This window comes from Chiloscyllium punctatum, chromosome 8, assembly GCF_047496795.1.
Source record: "Chiloscyllium punctatum isolate Juve2018m chromosome 8, sChiPun1.3, whole genome shotgun sequence".
Classification (NCBI taxonomy): Eukaryota; Metazoa; Chordata; class Chondrichthyes; order Orectolobiformes; family Hemiscylliidae; genus Chiloscyllium; species Chiloscyllium punctatum.
The window spans coordinates 61,097,619-61,115,873 of record NC_092746.1 but is presented as its reverse complement, the minus strand read 5'-3'; the positions used below and the strand labels follow the sequence as shown (position 1 = coordinate 61,115,873).

General features: G+C 40.1%; 1 protein-coding gene across 1 annotated transcript in view; it reads left to right on the top strand.

The window, feature by feature from the left end:
• The window catches only part of LOC140480593 (cullin-1), a 133,431-nt gene that overhangs the window by 80,177 nt on the left and 34,999 nt on the right, over positions 1–18,255 (top strand). The window contains exons 6-9 of the mRNA XM_072575653.1: positions 2,335–2,425; positions 2,558–2,721; positions 3,037–3,199; positions 10,031–10,161. Coding sequence (XP_072431754.1) covers positions 2,335–2,425; positions 2,558–2,721; positions 3,037–3,199; positions 10,031–10,161 — 549 coding nt within the window. The remainder of the gene's footprint in view (positions 1–2,334; positions 2,426–2,557; positions 2,722–3,036; positions 3,200–10,030; positions 10,162–18,255) is intronic.

Genomic DNA, 18,255 nt, shown 5'->3' with positions numbered 1-18,255 from the left:
TAGCAAGACAGATAAAAGGAAACAGGACAGCAAAAGGGCCATCATCCCAAATGCTGAAATTCAGTCACGGTTGAAAGAAATGAACAACTGACTCAACCAATGTGCAAAACCAAACATCTTAAAGTTAACTGTTCAAGTGGGGAGTCCAGAACTAGAGGGCATAGGTTTAGAGTGAGAGGGAAAGATATAAAAGGGACCTAAGGGGCAACTTTTTCACGCAGAGGGTGGTACGTGCATGGAATGCCAGAGGAAGTGGTGGAAGCTGGTACAATTGCAACATTTAAGAGGCATTTGGATGGGTATATGAATAGGAAGGGTTTGGAGGGTTATGGGCCGGGTGCTGTCAGGTGGGACTCGATTGGATTGGGTTGGGATATCTGTTCGGCATGGACTAGTTGGACTGAAGGGTCTGTTTCCATGCTGTACATCTCTCTCTCTCTAAGTACATTTGTCAATGTTGTGGTTGTAACCAATGTAACTACAACTGCAACAGCTGCAATGTTCAAATATCTGCTCCTTGAACAATTGAAAGATCCTTTTTAGAAACGTCTTAACCTTTTGGATTCGCCTCTTATTTCTAAGCTCTGTGTTGCATTCCCAGTTTTTCTCACATTTAATAATAAAACTCATTCTTTGTTAACTCACAAAAGCCTGGTTAAAATGGCTCCTAATTAGATCTGGGAGAAATGTATCAACAAGAGAAGGGATCTAATTTTAAATTCACTTTGTGTGACCAACAGAAGTGGAGGTGAATAAAGAAGGAGAACTAGTTCATCTCTCTCACCTGGGAGCTTAGTGATTTGGGGTATTTCATCCAGAACTGTAGGAGATTGGTAAACTTTGCTCAAGGTCTTAGTGGAACAACCTTTGCCTGCCAGATGAGAGTACTGAACTAGAGTTGTCCACTTTGCTATTAGAGACTGAGCTGCCACTTACTGATATTACTGAGCTGTGGCTTGACTTTCCCTATGTTCCACTTATGGTTATTCTTCATAATGATTTATGAGATTTTAAAAAGTTATGTATGCGGACCTCTGAGTCTAATTGAACTTGCATTATTTTTAGATTTTAACTATTTGGAAAGTACCCAGTTCTATCCTTTAGGGCAAAGATGGATGATCTCCTGTTTTTCTTCATTAAGTTTGCAATTGACTTTTCCTGTGTGTTTACAACCCTGACATTGGGTCTAAATATGGGTCTGAAGTCTGCTGAAGCAATGTTATATAAATAATACCTAAATGAATCCTCCATTATTGCCATCCAATTAAGGATGGCAGGTGGACCAGGGAAGTGAAAGGCCCTGTAAGAGGGTTTATAAGTGTCTGTAGGGAAGAGCCGTCAAGAGAAGTGAGTGCAGATAGAGAAGAGGAAGACCTAGGAGTGCACCTACATGTAGGTGGAGAGAAAGATGTCCGAGTACTGTAAGGAGCTTTGGTGTGGAGAGTTGACTCCTCAGGTGTTCAAAGATGAACAAACAGCTTTGTTCATTGCTGTTATTTTGCTTATTTTGAATCTGATATTCAACATTAATTTTCTGGGGGTTACAAGCATGCTCCATCTCTACCTCTACTGTAACTGCTGATGCAAAATAATCATCCAACTTTTACACATGTCCTGATTTTCATTGATATTATCATCAGTACCAGTTTTAACAGTCCTACGTTACTACTGACCACCCCTCTCATCCCTAATACAATACTACTGCTTTTGATAATTTTAAAATCCTTTGAAAATTATTTTCATATTCCCACTTTAACTCTTGTTACCCCTTACTGTTCTGCATCTTTTCCAGTTGCTGGGACCTGTGCTTTTCCTATTTTTTGTATGTTTCTTCTTTAGAAATTTATGTTATCTCTTACCTCAGTTTTGCATGCTGCATTTCTTTTTGTAGATTTCTTGATCCTTAAGGATATGAGCTCATTTGTTTTACATTTTTAATTTCTGAAAACCTCCTTTTGATCTCTTGTTTTAGCAGATTTAGTCAAATCAATTACTTCATGGAAAAGGTGCTTGCACATACATGTGTTTGAGTTTGCATCTATTACTTTTGAGTTCAGCTTTACATTAAATAAATTTGGTAAACACACTGAGCATGGACTAGTCCTTGGACTCAATAGCATTATGTTTTAATTTCAGTTTGGTTCTTAGTTCTCAGCTATGCAGCTGGTTTAAGCTGACTACTGAAACTTGGGTGTATTTCTTGTTGCTGAACACTGACCCCGGCTACTCAGGCCACCAAAATCAAATGGCCCACCAAACCTTTTACAGTAAATAGTTAACTGAAGAATTGTTGGTATACATGGATCACCAAAATACCATTATTTTTCCTATCAGGTTACAAATGCAGTTTTGAAGTTGATTGAAAAGGAGAGAAACGGTGAAACCATCAACACCAGACTGATCAGCGGTGTGGTTCAGTCATATGGTAATCTTAAAGTCCTTGGGCTTTCTTAAATTTATTACGCTGATACTTGTGGTAAGATGTGTCAGCAGAATCTTCTATATAAAAACCTATCAAGCTGGATGTTTTTGTTCATTGCATTTATTTTATTCACAGTGGAACTTGGACTGAATGAAGACGATGCTTTTGCAAAGGGACCCACATTAACGGTGTATAAAGAATCGTTTGAGTCACAATTTTTGGCTGACACAGAGAGGTTTTATACGAGGGAAAGCACTGAATTTTTGCAGCAAAATCCTGTAACAGAATATATGAAAAAGGTAAGTAACTGCAGGTTATGTGCGTGGAAGTATATGGAGTCTTATCAGTTACTAAGCCGGACATTTGCAAGCACCTGCAGCTTTCAGTACGTAGTTAACATTTTTTTTGAAAGTCATCCTCCTATTAGTTGCACCCGTACATTTTACATCATTATGTCTCTTGCTCCTTGTTGCCCTTGTTCTATGTGCTTTTCCTCTATATTTCTCTTTTCCCTCTTCATATTACTGTGTACACATTTTTCAGCTGACTGAGCACTTTTGCAAGTTGCTATCATTTATAAATATCCTTGAGAATGACCATATACTCTTCTGCAGGCAGAGGCTCGACTTCTGGAAGAACAACGTCGTGTACAAGTTTATCTTCATGAAAGTACACAGGATGAGCTGGCTCGTAAATGTGAACAAGTGCTTATTGAAAAACATCTAGAGATTTTTCATACAGAGTTCCAGAACTTATTAGATGCTGATAAAAATGAAGGTAATACTCTTATTTATAAATGTGGGTATCAATACTGCCGAATGGAAAGCCATTTCTCCTTGGTGCCCAAGCATATATTTGAACAGGTAGCATGAAGCCAAATTTTACAGATTAATAAATTTGGAGGATTTGTGCTTAATGCAAAACTTCAATCTTAGCTTCCAGCTTCTTTCACTATGGTGGTCTATGGTTCACAAGCTACATGTTAGTGGCAGCTGTACAGTTAATTAGATTATTAGTCAGAGGTGACAAACTGCTAACTATTAAGAGCAAGGGATAAGTCAGGTCCTTGGAACTTTTGCTCATATAAACATAGGAAGGTTTTGCTATCATATGCCTAGATATAATGGAGTCTAGTTGTGCAGAATGCTGAACTTGGAGTATTTGCTAAGTGAGGCAAGTGGTACTTTTCTGTTCCCTTTTTCAAAAAAAAAACATCTTGAGAGAGGAGATTGGGGATGAGAAACCCTTAGAGCTCAAGTCTGGACTATTATTTAAAACCAGTGGTTTAAAGAAGACACTGAACAAAACAGAAACTAGCGTTTTTTTTTTGCTTAAAGATGGGCTTGCATGATAGGGGCCAGTTTGGCTGGGGATACACATTGTTTTCTGCAACCAAGCATCAGAGTTTCAAAGACTGTGTTACCTCTGAAGTATCAGAGTTAAACACCTCTTGAATTGGAGCGGAACTTGCAATGGCAGGGGACCTATCCAATTGTGATTCATGTAGATTACCAATGATGTATTTAAGACTAACCACACGTTCTGTTGAGGGAGGATGGGAGTATTATGCCTAAATTTCAAAGTAGAATTGCAAAGACTTGAGCAAAGCTGGGACCAGCATCTTGACAAGTTATGTTGCGAGGCTTGTAGAGAGGGCTTTGAATAAAAATGGATGGTGAGGTATTCTTTTGAGGGGAGGTTTAGAAAGTCAGTGATAAAGAACAGTACAATAATTCAGGTTTGATGATTAGGAAAAAATGATGACAAGGAAAGGACAGAGTACGCAAATTTGATAGTGTCTCAGTGCATATGGTAAGGGTTGGTGCAAAAAGGCAAAAGGACTTTGCATTTGTGATAAAATAAATGAATTAATAGTACAAATTTGAAGTAAGTGGATATATGAAATGATACTTAGATCTGATTGCAAAGTGGACCAAGTTGGGAACTGAATATTCAAGGGTTTTTAACACTTTGGAAAGCTTGCAAAAAGAGAAAAGGAAGTGAGTAGGGCAGATATTAAAAGATGAGATCAATACGGTTGTGAGACGTTATTTGACGGGACAGATCAAGTTGTTGAATAAGTTTAACTGGAAATAAGAAATAAGGAGATGAAGTCGCTGGTGGAAGTAGTTTATAGATATCTCTAATCACTTTATTCAGATATAATATGTCACCTCTAGAGTAGGTGGGACTTGAACCTAGTCCTTCTGGGTAGTGGTATGCCAGAAGAACCCCCATCAAAGTGGTTTATCCACTTGTTTGCAGGACAGATTATAAATCAAGAAATAACAGGAGCTTGTTGAGGAAGATCTTGCCGTAATCGTGGCTGGTTTTATTCTTATTGTTTGGACAAGTCAAATTGAAAACTTTTTTTTTGCTTTGTGAATGAGCTTATCAAGTGTATTTGGGACAGTTTCCCAGAGAGACAATGGAACAGGCTATTTTAATGACCTCCACAGCTACAAATCCTCTAGGTAAAAATGGTCAAATAATAATTGAAAGCAGCTTCAATTTAAAGGTGCCATAGTTCCATCTTTAAAGTATGAAAACACAATTAATTGCAGTTGGCAGAAAATATGTTAAAAGATGGGATGTACAGAGAAACAGTGGTAGATACTTCTTTTGGCTTTGCTCCTGCATGGCTCATGCCCAATAATATTAGGTCTGATTTTAGCCCTTAAATGACCTCTGCCCTTGGATTTAAAGTGCCAGTGTATGCTTCTTAAATTGCAATTTTTTGAATTACTTCTATCCTCTTGTGGAAGGATCTACACAAAGGCGTACTTTCACTGCTTAGAGATCTGATGACCAGTAGTCATTGCTTGCTACTGAGCATGCTACAGTATTTGAGAAATCTTGATGTCCTGACACATGAATGGTCTAGCATTCGCGTACAGGTGCAGCAAGTCATTAGGAACATAGACGGGATCTGAGGTTCATAAACAGGCTTTGAGTACAAAACGAGGGATGTTATGCTGCATCTTTATTAAGCTCTAGTTAGGTTACAACGCACATTGTCTCCTCGTCTCCACACTTTAAAAATGGAGACTTACTAGAATGACCCCTGAATAGAGAAATCCAATCAAAATGTTAGTTTGGAGAGATTGGAATTGTTTTCTTTAGGGTAAAGCTGTTTGAGGGGCAATTTGTTAAAGATGTAAAAGGTAATGACAGATATATTTGAGGTCGACAAAGAAGCATTGTTCTCTTTACCTGATGGTTCAGTGATTGGGGTCACCGATTTAAGATTTTGGACCAGAGATACTGGAGAGGTGTGAGGAAAAGATTTTTTATGCAGGAAGTAGTTGTTGTGAGAATGGGATGCCTACAAGGATGGTGGAAGTGACAATGATCAATTATTTCAAAAGGAAATTGTTGGGAGGTTGTGGAAATTAAAGTTGCAGTACTAGAGAGCTAGAATGGGATTGACTGCAGATGGTTGGTTTGGACCAGCGGAAATAATTGGTCGTCTCCTGAGTTAGTATAACCTCGTAACAGCATTGAGGATTTCAATTAAGTATTGTGGTGGAGCCCTTTGTAATTGATGCTTTCACTTCAGTTGAAAAGCAAATGCTGATGAAAAATGTAATTGCACGCTATTAAACTGAGAGAAGCAGCACTATGGAGAGTGCAATGTCCCATTGTAGATTGCAGAGAAAGGTTTGGGGTGAAGTACTGAAGGAATCTGTAGTTGAGGCTTGCAAAAGCAATAATCTGTTTAAAACCACAATGGCCAATTAGTTCGAGATGACCATTCTTTGAGATCAAGATGTAGAATTAGTTTGGGTGAAGATGAGGCATCATAAAGAACAGTGGGAACAGTGTGCAGGTCCCAGTTCAGGCCCCGTGATCACAAGGTATACAAGAATAGATGTTGCGTACCTGTGATAAAGGAGTGGCAATAATCATCGTTGACTTTATATGCAAAAAAATCAAATTGGTCGAAGTAGCCTGAGTGAGAAGTTCATAGTTTCTCGGAGCAGCACGTTCTGAAACTGACCAGACAGCAGGTCATTATTAGGCTTGGTATTCTGTAGTGTGATAGGAAAATGAATGACCTCAGAGTAGAACCATCTCTAGTTTACAGCAAGCAGTATTCAAAATGTGATTTGAATTTTGCATCCAGTATGAAAGAGAGAAGATAAAGGATAAGATAAAGGATCACTCTAATACAGTATATTTATATTTGGTCATGAAAGCTTTTCTAGCAGTAGTGAATTGGTACAGTAGGCTGGGGATAGCTCAAATGGCAGACATTTATGCACATATTTCAAAAATGCTCTAAATGGAGCCCTCGTCCTTCATGATTAACTAAAGAAGTTAGGGAAAACATTAGACTTGAAAAAGTATATAGCTGCACAAAGATGAGTGGCAGGTCAGATTATTGGTAACAATTATAAAGAAATGACAAAATTCCTAACAGATTAATCAGGAGGAAGAAATCTGAGGAGAGGAAGCTAGCGAGGAATGTTTACTCTCGCTGAGGCATAGTGACCTTCCAACTAAATCACCAGTCTTCTCAGTAATGAGAGCGCAACCTGGTAGTCCACAAAGACTGTGGCAACATTTTGCCTTCCTTTTATTTGTTAGAAATGCCTCTAAATGACATGTTAAACCAAGACACCATTGAGTGTATGTAGAAGGTTCCATAGCATTGTTTTGAAAAAAGAGCAAGTAGTTAGTCACCGATGCCTTAGCCAACATTTATCCCACTCTCAGTATCATAAAAGTTAATGATCTGATCATTATCACATTACTGTTTGAGAGAGCTTACTGCACATGTTAGCTCAATCATTTCTACATATAGTTCTGACTGCATTTCAAAGTGAACATTAAGCACCAGGTATAGGGTAAGCTACGTTTCAAGTACTGTACTCAACTCCAGCAAATTTTTTATTAACCAGCACCTACGGGACCCCAGGGTGTACTAGTTGATCAAGAGGTCCACATCAATGTATAAATGCATACAAAGTAATAGAAATGTAATGTAGGTGGTATACACATCTGTCATACTTTATTTACAGCTTAAATCACTTAAATAATAATGCATCATTGCCTTGAATAAAACTTAGCAGCTGAGAGCCTTCTTACTTGCATCCTGAACTGACTACTTGGATGTCGCCCAGTTCACCATTACAAAGTATATAATATTTGGTAGGTTTTTTTTGCGAGTGCTGGTTCATATGTTACTGGTTAAAACATTATTTAACATTGTTTAAATGATTTAGCAGATAGTGAATCAAAAGCTGAAATGCTCAATAATGGAAACATAAACATTGTAGAAAATTGAGGTTTATGTACACTCATAGAGATATATAGCACGGAAACAGACCATTTAGTCCAACTCGTCCATGCCGACTAGATATCCCAACCTAATGTAGTGTGCCAGCACTTGGTCCATATCCCTCTAAATACTTCCTATTCGTATACTCTTTCAGATGCATTTTAAATGCTGCAATTGTACCAGCCTCCACCATTTCCTCTGGCAGCTCATTCCATACATGCACTGCCCTCTGCGTGAAAATGTTGCTCCTGAGGTCCTTTTTATATCTTTCCCCTCTCACCCTAAACCTATGCCCTCTGGTTCTGGACTCCCCACCTCAGGGAAAAGACTGTCTATTTATCCTATCCATGCCCCTCATGATTTTATAAACCCCTCAGCCTCTGACGCTCCAGGGAAAACAGCCCCTATTCAGCATCTCCCTATAGTTCAAATCCTCCAACCCTGGCAATGTCCTTGTAAATCCTTTTTGAACCCTTTCAAGTTTCACAACATCTTTCCGATAGGAAGGAGACCAGAATTGCACGCAATATTCCAAAAGTGGTCTAACCAATGTCCTGTACAGCCGCAACATGACCTTTCAACTCCTATATTCAATACTCAATACTCTGATCAATAAAGGAAAGCAAACCAAACGCCGCCTTCACTATCCTATCCACCTGCGACTCCACTTTCAAGGAGCTATGAACCTGCACTCCAAGGTTTCTTTGTTTAGCAACACTCCCCAGGACCTTCTATTAAGTGTATATGTCCTGCTATGATTTGCTTTAAAGATATAAAAGAGACCTAAGGCACAATGTTTTCACACAGAGTGTGGTAAGTGAATTGAATTAGCTGCCAGAGGATGTGGTGGAGGCTGGTACATTTGCAACATTTAAGAGGCATTTAGATGGGTATATGAATAGGAAGGGTTTGGAGGGATATAGGGCCGGGTACTGACAGGTGGGACTAGATTGGGTTGGGATATCTGGTCGGCATGGACAGGTTGGACCGAAGGCTCTGTTTCTTTGCTGTACATCTCTATGACTGTGTGACTCTATAAATGCTGCACCTTGCATTTATCTAAATCAAACTCCATCTACCACCCCTCAGCTCATTGGCCCATCTGATGAAGATCCCGTTGTACTCTGAGGTAATCTTCTTGCTGTCTACTGCACCTCCAATTTTGGTGTCATCTGCAAACCTACTAACTATACCTCCTATGTTCACATCCACATCATTTATATAAATGACGAAAAGCAGTGAACTCAGCGCTGATTCTTGTGGCACTTCACTGGTCACAGCCTCCAGTCTAAAAAGCAGCCCCCCCACCACCACCCTATGTCTTCTACCTTTTGAGCCAGTTCTGTATGCAAATGGATAGTCCAACCTTTGTTCCATGAGATCTAACCTTGCTCACCAGTCTCCCGTGGGGAACCTTGCCAAACACCTTACTGAAGCCTATATAGATCATGGCCACCACTCTACCCTCATCAATCCTCTTTTGTTACTTCTTCGAAAAACTCAATCAAGTTTGTGAGACATGATGTCCCACGCATAAAGCCATGTTGACTATCCCAAATGAATCCTTGCCTTTCCAGATCCAAATAAATGCTGTCCCTGAGGATTCCCTCCAACAACATGACCACCACAGATGTCAGGCTTACCGTCTACATTTCCGTGGCTTGTCCTTACCACCTTTCTTAAATAGTAGTACCACATTAGCCGACCTCCAGACGTCCAGCATCTCATCCGTGACTATCGATGATACAAATATCTCAGTAAGGGGCCCAGCAATCACTTCCCTTGCTTCCCACAGAGTTCTAGGGTACATCTGATCAGTTCCTGCGAATTTATCCACTTTTATGCATTTCAAGACATCCAGTATTACCACCTCTGTAGTATGGATATTTTTCAAGTTATAATATATAACTTGTTACTGTGAAACATAGCATTCGGCCTAAATTGAGCTTTCAGAGTATTTAAAAATAATAAAAATGTAATGCTGCAGAAAGGCAGCACATCCTGCATCAGCATCTGTACAGAGGGGAACAGTTAATGTTTCGAGTCCAGTGTGACATTTAGGAACTTTAGAAGGAGTACTTGAATGTGTACATTTTTCAATGCTGAGGTTGTTTTCTGTTAGTTGTAACTTGTCAGATATATTTTGTTTGAAATGACAACTGAGGTATGATTACAGATTCTGTTGCATATTTTCCATTTGTCGTCTAAGGCAGAATTAAATAATTATAAAGATTAAAATATCATGTCCCAAATGTTGGATAAGTGAATTATTGAATTTCATCTTTTTTTGACATTTAGATCAAATTTCGTTTGTATTTTGGCAGATCTTGGTAGGATGTATAACCTAGTTTCTCGAATCCAGGATGGCCTTGGGGAGCTGAAGAAGCTTCTAGAAACGCACATTCATAACCAGGGTTTGGCTGCCATAGAGAAGTGCGGAGAAGCTGCCCTAAATGTGAGTTTGTAGATTGTCGATCTTTGGGAAGTTAATCTGTAATCCCCTGGTTATCTTGCCTTCTGACCCACTGCCTGCCTTTTTCCAAAATTCCTACAATCACATTTACTTATTCCCTTTAATTAAGATCTCTCCCTCTCCTTCTTGTACTCTTCCCACATCTCCTGCTCTCACGCCACCCTCTCTTCTCACTCTTTTCCCCATGCCCTCTCTCTCATCCGCCCCGTTGCCCTCTTGTCCTGCCTCTACTCACCCTGTCCACTCCCACCCATCGCCCTCTCTCACTACCCCATGTTGCCCACTCCCACCATCCCTCTCACTCTGCTTGCCCGCGCTCTCTCTGTACTGATGCTAGTCAAATGCTTAAAACTATTTGCATTATTTTTCTTATGGTGGCTGAAGTAACCTTTTTTTTGTGAAGTGAGCTAAATTAAATCACGTCTATTCTGAAGCCTACACAATTTTGTGGTTTAAAACCAAGATTCTGGTTAGTCCTTGGGTGGATGTAGAAGATTCCATGACTGTTCGAATATTTCTACTGAGAGACAGAATAGGCAACGCCCTGGCTGGAGAACTGAAGATGTGCTCCCTGGAATTCTATTTCAAACCGTGCAGTGTTGGCAAATACTCAACAATATTGAAAATTGATAATTGTTTCCTGTCAACAAAAAACAGGACAAATCCAGTGCAGCCAATTTACTACCCACCAGTCAATTTCAAATATGAGCAAAGTGATTGAAAATAAGGCTGAAGCTTTTTCAGCTATTTTCAGCCAGAAGTGCCGAGTGGATGATTCATTTCAGCCTCCTCCAGTGGTCCCCAGCATTACAGATATCAGTATTCAGCCAATTCGATTTACTCCGCATGACATCAAAAGATGGTTGGAGACACTGGATACTGCAAAGACAATGGGCCCTGACATCATTATGGCAAAATTATTTAAAGACTTGCGTTCCAGAACTTGCCACTCCCCTAGCCAAGCTGTTCTGGTACAGTTGCAACACTGGCATCCAAGCAACGATGTGGAAAATGGCCCACGTGTGTCCTGTACAAATCCAACCCAACCAATTACAGCCCCATCAATCTACTCTGTCATGAGTACAGTGATGGAAGGTGAGATCGACATGCAGTCAAGCAGCATCTGCTCAATTTGGGTTCTGCCAAGGTCACTCAGCTCCTAACGTCATTACAGAGCATTGATTCAAACATGGACAAAAGTGCTAAATTCCGGAAATGAAGTGAAAATGACAGTCCTTGACATCAAAGCTGCATTTGACTGAGTGTGGCATCAAGGTACCCTCGTAAAACTAGAATCAATGGGTATTGGGTGCAAACTATCCAATAGTTAGAGTCTACCTGACATGTAAGAAGATGGTTGTGATTGTTGGAGGTCAGTCACCATAGCTCCAGGACATCTCTGCAGGATTTCCTCAGAGTGGTGTCCTAGGCCAAGCCATCTTTGGCTGTTTCATCAGTCACCTTCCCTTCATTTGAAGTTCTGAAGTGGAGATTGTCACTGATGATTGCACAATATTCAGTATCATTTGCGAAGACTCAGATGCTGAAGCAGCCCATGCCCAAATGTAACAAGATCTGGACAATATCCAGGCTTGGGCTGACAAGTGACAAGTAACATTCATGCCATTCAAATGCCAGGCTATGACCATCACTAATCTAACCACTGCCCCTTGACATTGTGATATTAGGATCACTGAATCCCCCACTGTCAACATCCAGGGGGTTATCATTGACCAGAAACTCAACTGGACTTAACACTTAAATGCAGTGGCTACAAGAGCAGATCAGAAGCTCGGAAATCTGTGGCAAGTATCTCATCTGACTCCCCAAAGCCTGTCCACCATTTACAAGACACAAGTCAGGAGTGTGATGGAATACTCCCCACTTGCCTGGATGAATGCAACCCCAACAACATTAAAGAAGCTTGACACCATCCAGGGCAAAACAGTCTGCTTGATTGGCACTACATCCACAACCATCCACTCCCTCCACCACGAACGCTCGGTAGCAGCAGTGTGTGCTATCTACAAGATGCACTGCAGAAATTCACCAAAGATCCTCAGACAGCATTTTCCAAATCTACAATAACTTCCATCTAGGGCAAGGGCAGCAGATATATGGGAACACCACCTCCTTCAAGTTTCCCTCCAAGCCATTCACCATCCTGACTTTGAAATATATTATCGTTTCTTCACTGTCGCTGGGTCAAAATCCTGGAATTCCCTCTGTAATGGCATTGTGGGTCAACCCACAGCGGATTGACTGCAGCGGTTCAAGAAGGCAGCTCACCACCACCTTCTCAAGGGCAACTAGGGATGGGTAATAAATGCTGCCCAATCAGCAACACCCACACCTCACAAATGAATAAAAAAATTGATGCTGACAGTGTTACCAAGTGGCATTTCACAGTACCCAACTGCTGCAGAGTTTGGATTTTGCCAATACCACTTGACTCCTGACTTGAGTTTAGCCTTAATCTAAAACTAGCATATCTTGTACAAGGCATGATGGTACTGGTTATTTATCTATATATTTAACTCTGGAATATCGGGTGAGCTTTTGAAGTAATTTCATCTGTTTCATCAACAACTTTCTTTTGTGATGTGAGTGGTGTAGATGTTCACATCTTGCAGTGTTTGGGGGACCGTTTTGTTCCTTGCACTGAAGCTATCCTTGCTGAAAAACATATACATTAAAAGCATGAGAAGCCCTCTACAGGCCTGCTCCATATATCAGCTGATCCGATTACTGCATATTCCTGCTTTCACTGATAACCCATCATCCCTTGTATTTCAACAATCTATCTGCCCTAAAAATGTTCAAAGAGACTGTTGTACCACTTTTTGAGGAAAAGGGTTTCCAGACTCCCAGTCCTGCAAAAAAACATTGTTCTCTGTTGTGTTTTAAATGGGAAACCCATTATTTTGAAACAATGACCTTCTCACAAGAGGAAGCATCATTTCTATCCATCCTACCAAGACGCCTCAGGATCTTGTGTTTAAATCAATTTTCTTTTAACTCCTCTAAGGTCACTTAGAAGTCCTGCCTGCCCAACTTTTTCCACAAGATAACTGACCTCTTCTAAATATTAGTCAAGTAAACCTTCTCTGAATTGTTCCAATGCCTTTACATCCTTTCTTAAATAAAGAGACGCTTCATTAGAGTCATTGAGACTTAACATTAGTTTGCTGTCTTGCCATGGATGCTGCTTGACCTGATGTGATATCTAGCATTTTTTGTTTTCAGTACAGATTCCAGCATCTGTAGTAATATGCTCCAGAAATGGTCTCATCTATACCCTTTTTAACAGAAGCATAGCTTCCCTACTTCTGTATTCAATTCTCCTCACAATAAACAATAATATTCTATTAGTTTTCTTAATTACTTGCCGTACTTGCATTCTGACGTTTTAAGATTTACATATGAAGGCACCCAGATCTCTCTCCATCTCAGCTACACAACTTCTTAGTATTTTAATAATTCTTTTCCTCTTCCTACCTAAATAGGCATTCCATGTTTTCCCACGTTACACATTATTTGTCAGGTCTTTGTCCATTCCTTAACATTGTCTGTATCTCTTTGATCAGGATTTAGGCTACAACATACTTTATTACCTATCTTTGTATTGTCTGCAAATTTAACAAATTTATTCTGTCCCATCACCAAATTCATTTCTATGATTTGTGAAAAGGTGAAGCTCCAGCACTGATCCCTGTCCAAACGGCTTTTAACAAATTACCAGCCTGAAACCATTTTATTGCCTATTCTCTGCTTATTAGCTAGCCAAATCTCTATCCATGCCAATTTGTTACATCAGCCCCACACCATGAACTTAATTTTCTGCAATAATTATTAATGTGGCACCATATTAAATGTCTTCTAGAAATCAAAGTATAGTAGAGCCACTGGTTCCCCTTTATTCACAGCACATTATTACTTCCTCAAAGAACACAAATTTGTTAACCTGATTTCCCCTTCGCAAAGGGAAATTTAAATGCCAGGTCTGGATGGTGTGGAGAGGAAGCCAACATCATTCAGAAGAAATGGAAATTTTTATTATGACTCCATTTCAAATGCTACCTCTAGGATGATCTGTAGGGAGTTAGATAAGTAATTTTAAATATTCAATGAGGAAGAAAATCCAGTTGCTAAAAGGGAGTAAAAGTGAGTATGCTTGGCTGGCACCTGCTGCCCCATTCCAGCCCTAGACTGAATCAGCACAAGGAGTTAGGTGGGAGTGAAGGAGGAAGCAACTGAGGCAGTAAAATTGTTCTGATATTGTGAAGTACCAATAGAGACCATAAAATAATGCTATATTTGCAGTCATATTTAGTTATTGCTTCCCTCATTCAATGGCCAACTAACAAGTGTGCAGATATGCTGAGCGACTTAAAAATGTTGGATAACTGAAGATGCTGAGAAGTGCGAAAGGCAGCACTAATTGGCATGGAATAAAAATGGGCCAACGGTGACAACAGATACACAGACCCGTCCTGAATTCTGTCATAGCTTCCGAATCTAATGGAACCTTACTCAAAGGTTTGGAAAACCAATGCATCAGCTATATCACTAGCCCCTTCTTTAAGGCCCCAGCATAAAGGCCATCAAAAATGGGGACTTGTTAGCCTGCAGCTCAAACAATTTTCTCATTGTCACTTCACTTGATTGTGTGAGTTCTTTTCTTCCTTCCATTTTCTGATCCAGCTATTTCTGCTATGTTACTTGAACCTTGTATCGGTCCAATGCAAGACCGATGCAAAGTACGTGTTCAAGTCATCTGCTATCTCCTTATTTTCCAAAGTTAATTACCTAGACTCAACAGGACCAATGCTTGCATTCGCTTTTTAAAAAACATTTGCTGTTATGATATTACTGTGTAGCTTTCTCATATACTTATCTTTCCTCCTTAGTAATCTTATAGTCATTCTTTACATTTTTGGAATCTTTTCAGTCTTAGGACTTGGCACCCATCTTTGTGTATAATTAATTTTTTTTGGTCTAATATAATCTTTAATATACATAAATGATGGATCTTGGCTTGAATTGTTTTTATTGCTAGTTGGAATTCATCTATTTTGTATTCTTGAATATCTCCAGAAATGTCTGCCATCACATCTCTATTGACCTATCCCTTACTCCAATATGCCTGTTCACTTTAGCTAGTTCTGAGTCCTTGCCCTCATTATTACCATTATTTAAAACTGAAATACTTGTCTTGGTCTTACTGCTCTTCTGTCCCTCAAACTGAATGTAAAATTCAGTCATGTTATGATTGTTGCAACCTAAAGACGCCTTCACTATGAGGATATCAATCCTCTCTTTGCAAAATGCTATGCTTGGAATAACCTGCTCTTTTTTAAGAACTTGCTGTTCTCAGAAACAATCACAAGACATTGTATAAATTGCTCACTTCAGCTATCTGTGCCCATCTGATTTTTCCAGTATATGTGGAGATGAAAATCTCTCATGACTATTGCTGTACATTTCTGATAACTCTCCATATTTCTTCCTGGTATCATATTAGTTTACTATAAAGTTACTGTTAGGGACTTGTACATTACTCTTATCATTTGTAATGCCTTTATCTTTTTCTAATCTCTGTCTAAACTGCTTCTACTGCCTACTTTCCTGAGTTTGGGTTATCCAAAGTGAGAAACTTGTGCTAATACCATCATTCATTAAGAGTGCTCTCAATTTGTTTTTAGCTTCCTGTCATAGGAGCATAGAAATAGGTAATTCGGCTTGTTAAAACTGCTTCACTATTCAAAATAGCTGATAATCCACTTTAATACCTTTCCCATCTGTAAAATCTCCATCTCTTTTTACTCCATTGGTATTTAGAAATCTATTGATCTCTTAACATATTTCCACAGATCTCTGGGCTAGAGAATTCCAATAATTTCAGGGATCCGGGTTCAATTCCAACCTCAGGTGGACAGTCTGCGTGGAGTTTGCACATTCTCTCCGTGTCTGCGTGGGTTTCCTCTGGGTGCTCCGGTTTCCTTCCACATTCCAAAGATGTGCAGGTTAGGTGAATTGGCCATGCTAAATTGCCCATAGTGTTAGGTGCATTAGTCAGAGGGAAATGGGTCTGGGTGGGGTTACTCCGGAGGGTCGGTATGAACTTGTTGGGGCGAAGGGCCTGTATCCACACTGTAGGGAATCTAATCATTTCTGACTCTGTTTTAAAAAAACGATCTCATTTTAGGTCCGAAGTGGCTTCACTTTTCTTTTGTAATCGTCATTAAATATCCTCCAGTATTCATGGTTCAGTCTCTATTTTCCCTAGTACCATGTGAATTGGAACCACTCATTTCTAGATATTTCATAATTTGCCTATTAAGCGATATTATTACTGCTCTGGACACTTGAACCTAGGCCTCTGGGCTCAGAGTTAGGGACACTAACACTGCACTACAAGAGCCTCGCTGGAACTCACACCGACTGCACCGCTGATTGGAGTCACACATTGATTTCGCTAATTTTATTAGCTAATTTCGCTAATCTCCGGTGGTAATCCAGAGATTTGTTTTGGGGCGTTGCTTAATTTGGTGTCTCCTTCCTTGTACTGATTAGGCAGAATTCTGAAACAGATGACTGGATCTTGCACTTCTCTGTCTGTCTGTCTCTCTCACTCTCTCACTTACATAGCCTGAACTCTGGCACCAGGCAGGCAATATTCTGGACTTTTACTGTGTAATGCAGAGAATGGGATTAATCCACCTCTCTGTACTGTCCTATATTTTTTCATGGTGCCGCCCCCACCCCGGCTTCCACTGCTATAGTGCTATGGCCAGTACTTTCATCCAGTCTATTCATTGTGCTCATCAAATCAAACTGAAAGAATCTCAAATTTGTTGGACAGTTGAAAAAGCCCTGGCTCCTGCACTCCAGACCCATTTCCCAGTTTTACTCATGGTCACGTCCTCCTTGCTGTGACCAAGTGCCTGACTCTTTAAGGGGCATGACCAACTCTTGTCATAAAGTGTCCACTTAAGAATTCCTTTCTTTGATGTTTTACAGTGGCTTTAGTCACCGTTGCTTGAACTGTGAACACTCACTGGAGATGTTTATTCTCGATCAGTGGGCATTCACTTGCTACAGCTGTGATGCATCACCTTTTCTGCCATCCTTAATATGTTTTGAGTAAATACCTAATTATTTTCCTCCTTTATCTATATTAACCATTATAGTACATTATAGTAGAATAGGCCTTAATCACTTAACCATCTACTCATTAAATAGCTAACTTCTTCCTCTGTGATTGAAAAATAACCAGTTCCTAAAGGGTAATAAAGTTAGGAAAAACAGCTCTTTCCTCTTCCTGTTTAAATGTGTTGGACATTGAATGTTCAGCATTCTGACTAAATCACACTGTGTGCTAAGTTGCACTGACAGCCTGGACTCAGGTGCTCTGAGACCAAGGAGTTGACTTAGATCCAAATACAGAAAAAGAACAATTTACGCTTGTTTCCAAAATTAACTAGCTACAGTTGATGTCAAGTGGAGAGCTGTCAAGTGGTGGGCGACACGGTGGCACAGTGGTTAGCACTGCTGCCTCACAGCGCCCGAGACCCGGGTTCAATTCCCGCCTCAGGCGACTGACTATGTGGAGTTTGCACATTCTCCCCGTGTCTGCGTGGGTTTCCTCCCACAGTCCAAAAATGTGCAGGTTAGGTGAATTGGCCATGCTAAATTGCCCATAGTGTTAGATGCAGGGGTAAATGTAGGGGAATGGGTATGGGTGGGTGCGCTTCAGCGGGTCGGTGTGGACTTGTTGGGCCGAAGGGCCTGTTTCCACACTGTAAGTAATCTAATCTAATCTAATCTTGTATCTCTCTACTTCAGCCTAGATGAAATTTAGAAATTGAACAGTAAATTTACAGTTAAATGTTGAGATTGTTATGGACCACGCCAGACCCCTCAATGTTTTAAGAAGGTAGCCTAGACCCTAACTTGGGGCGGTACGATAGCTCAGTGGTTAGCACTGCTGCCTCACAGCACTAGGGTCCCAGGTTCAATTCCAACCTCTGGCGACTGTCTGTTTGGATTTTGCACATTCTCCCCGTATCTATG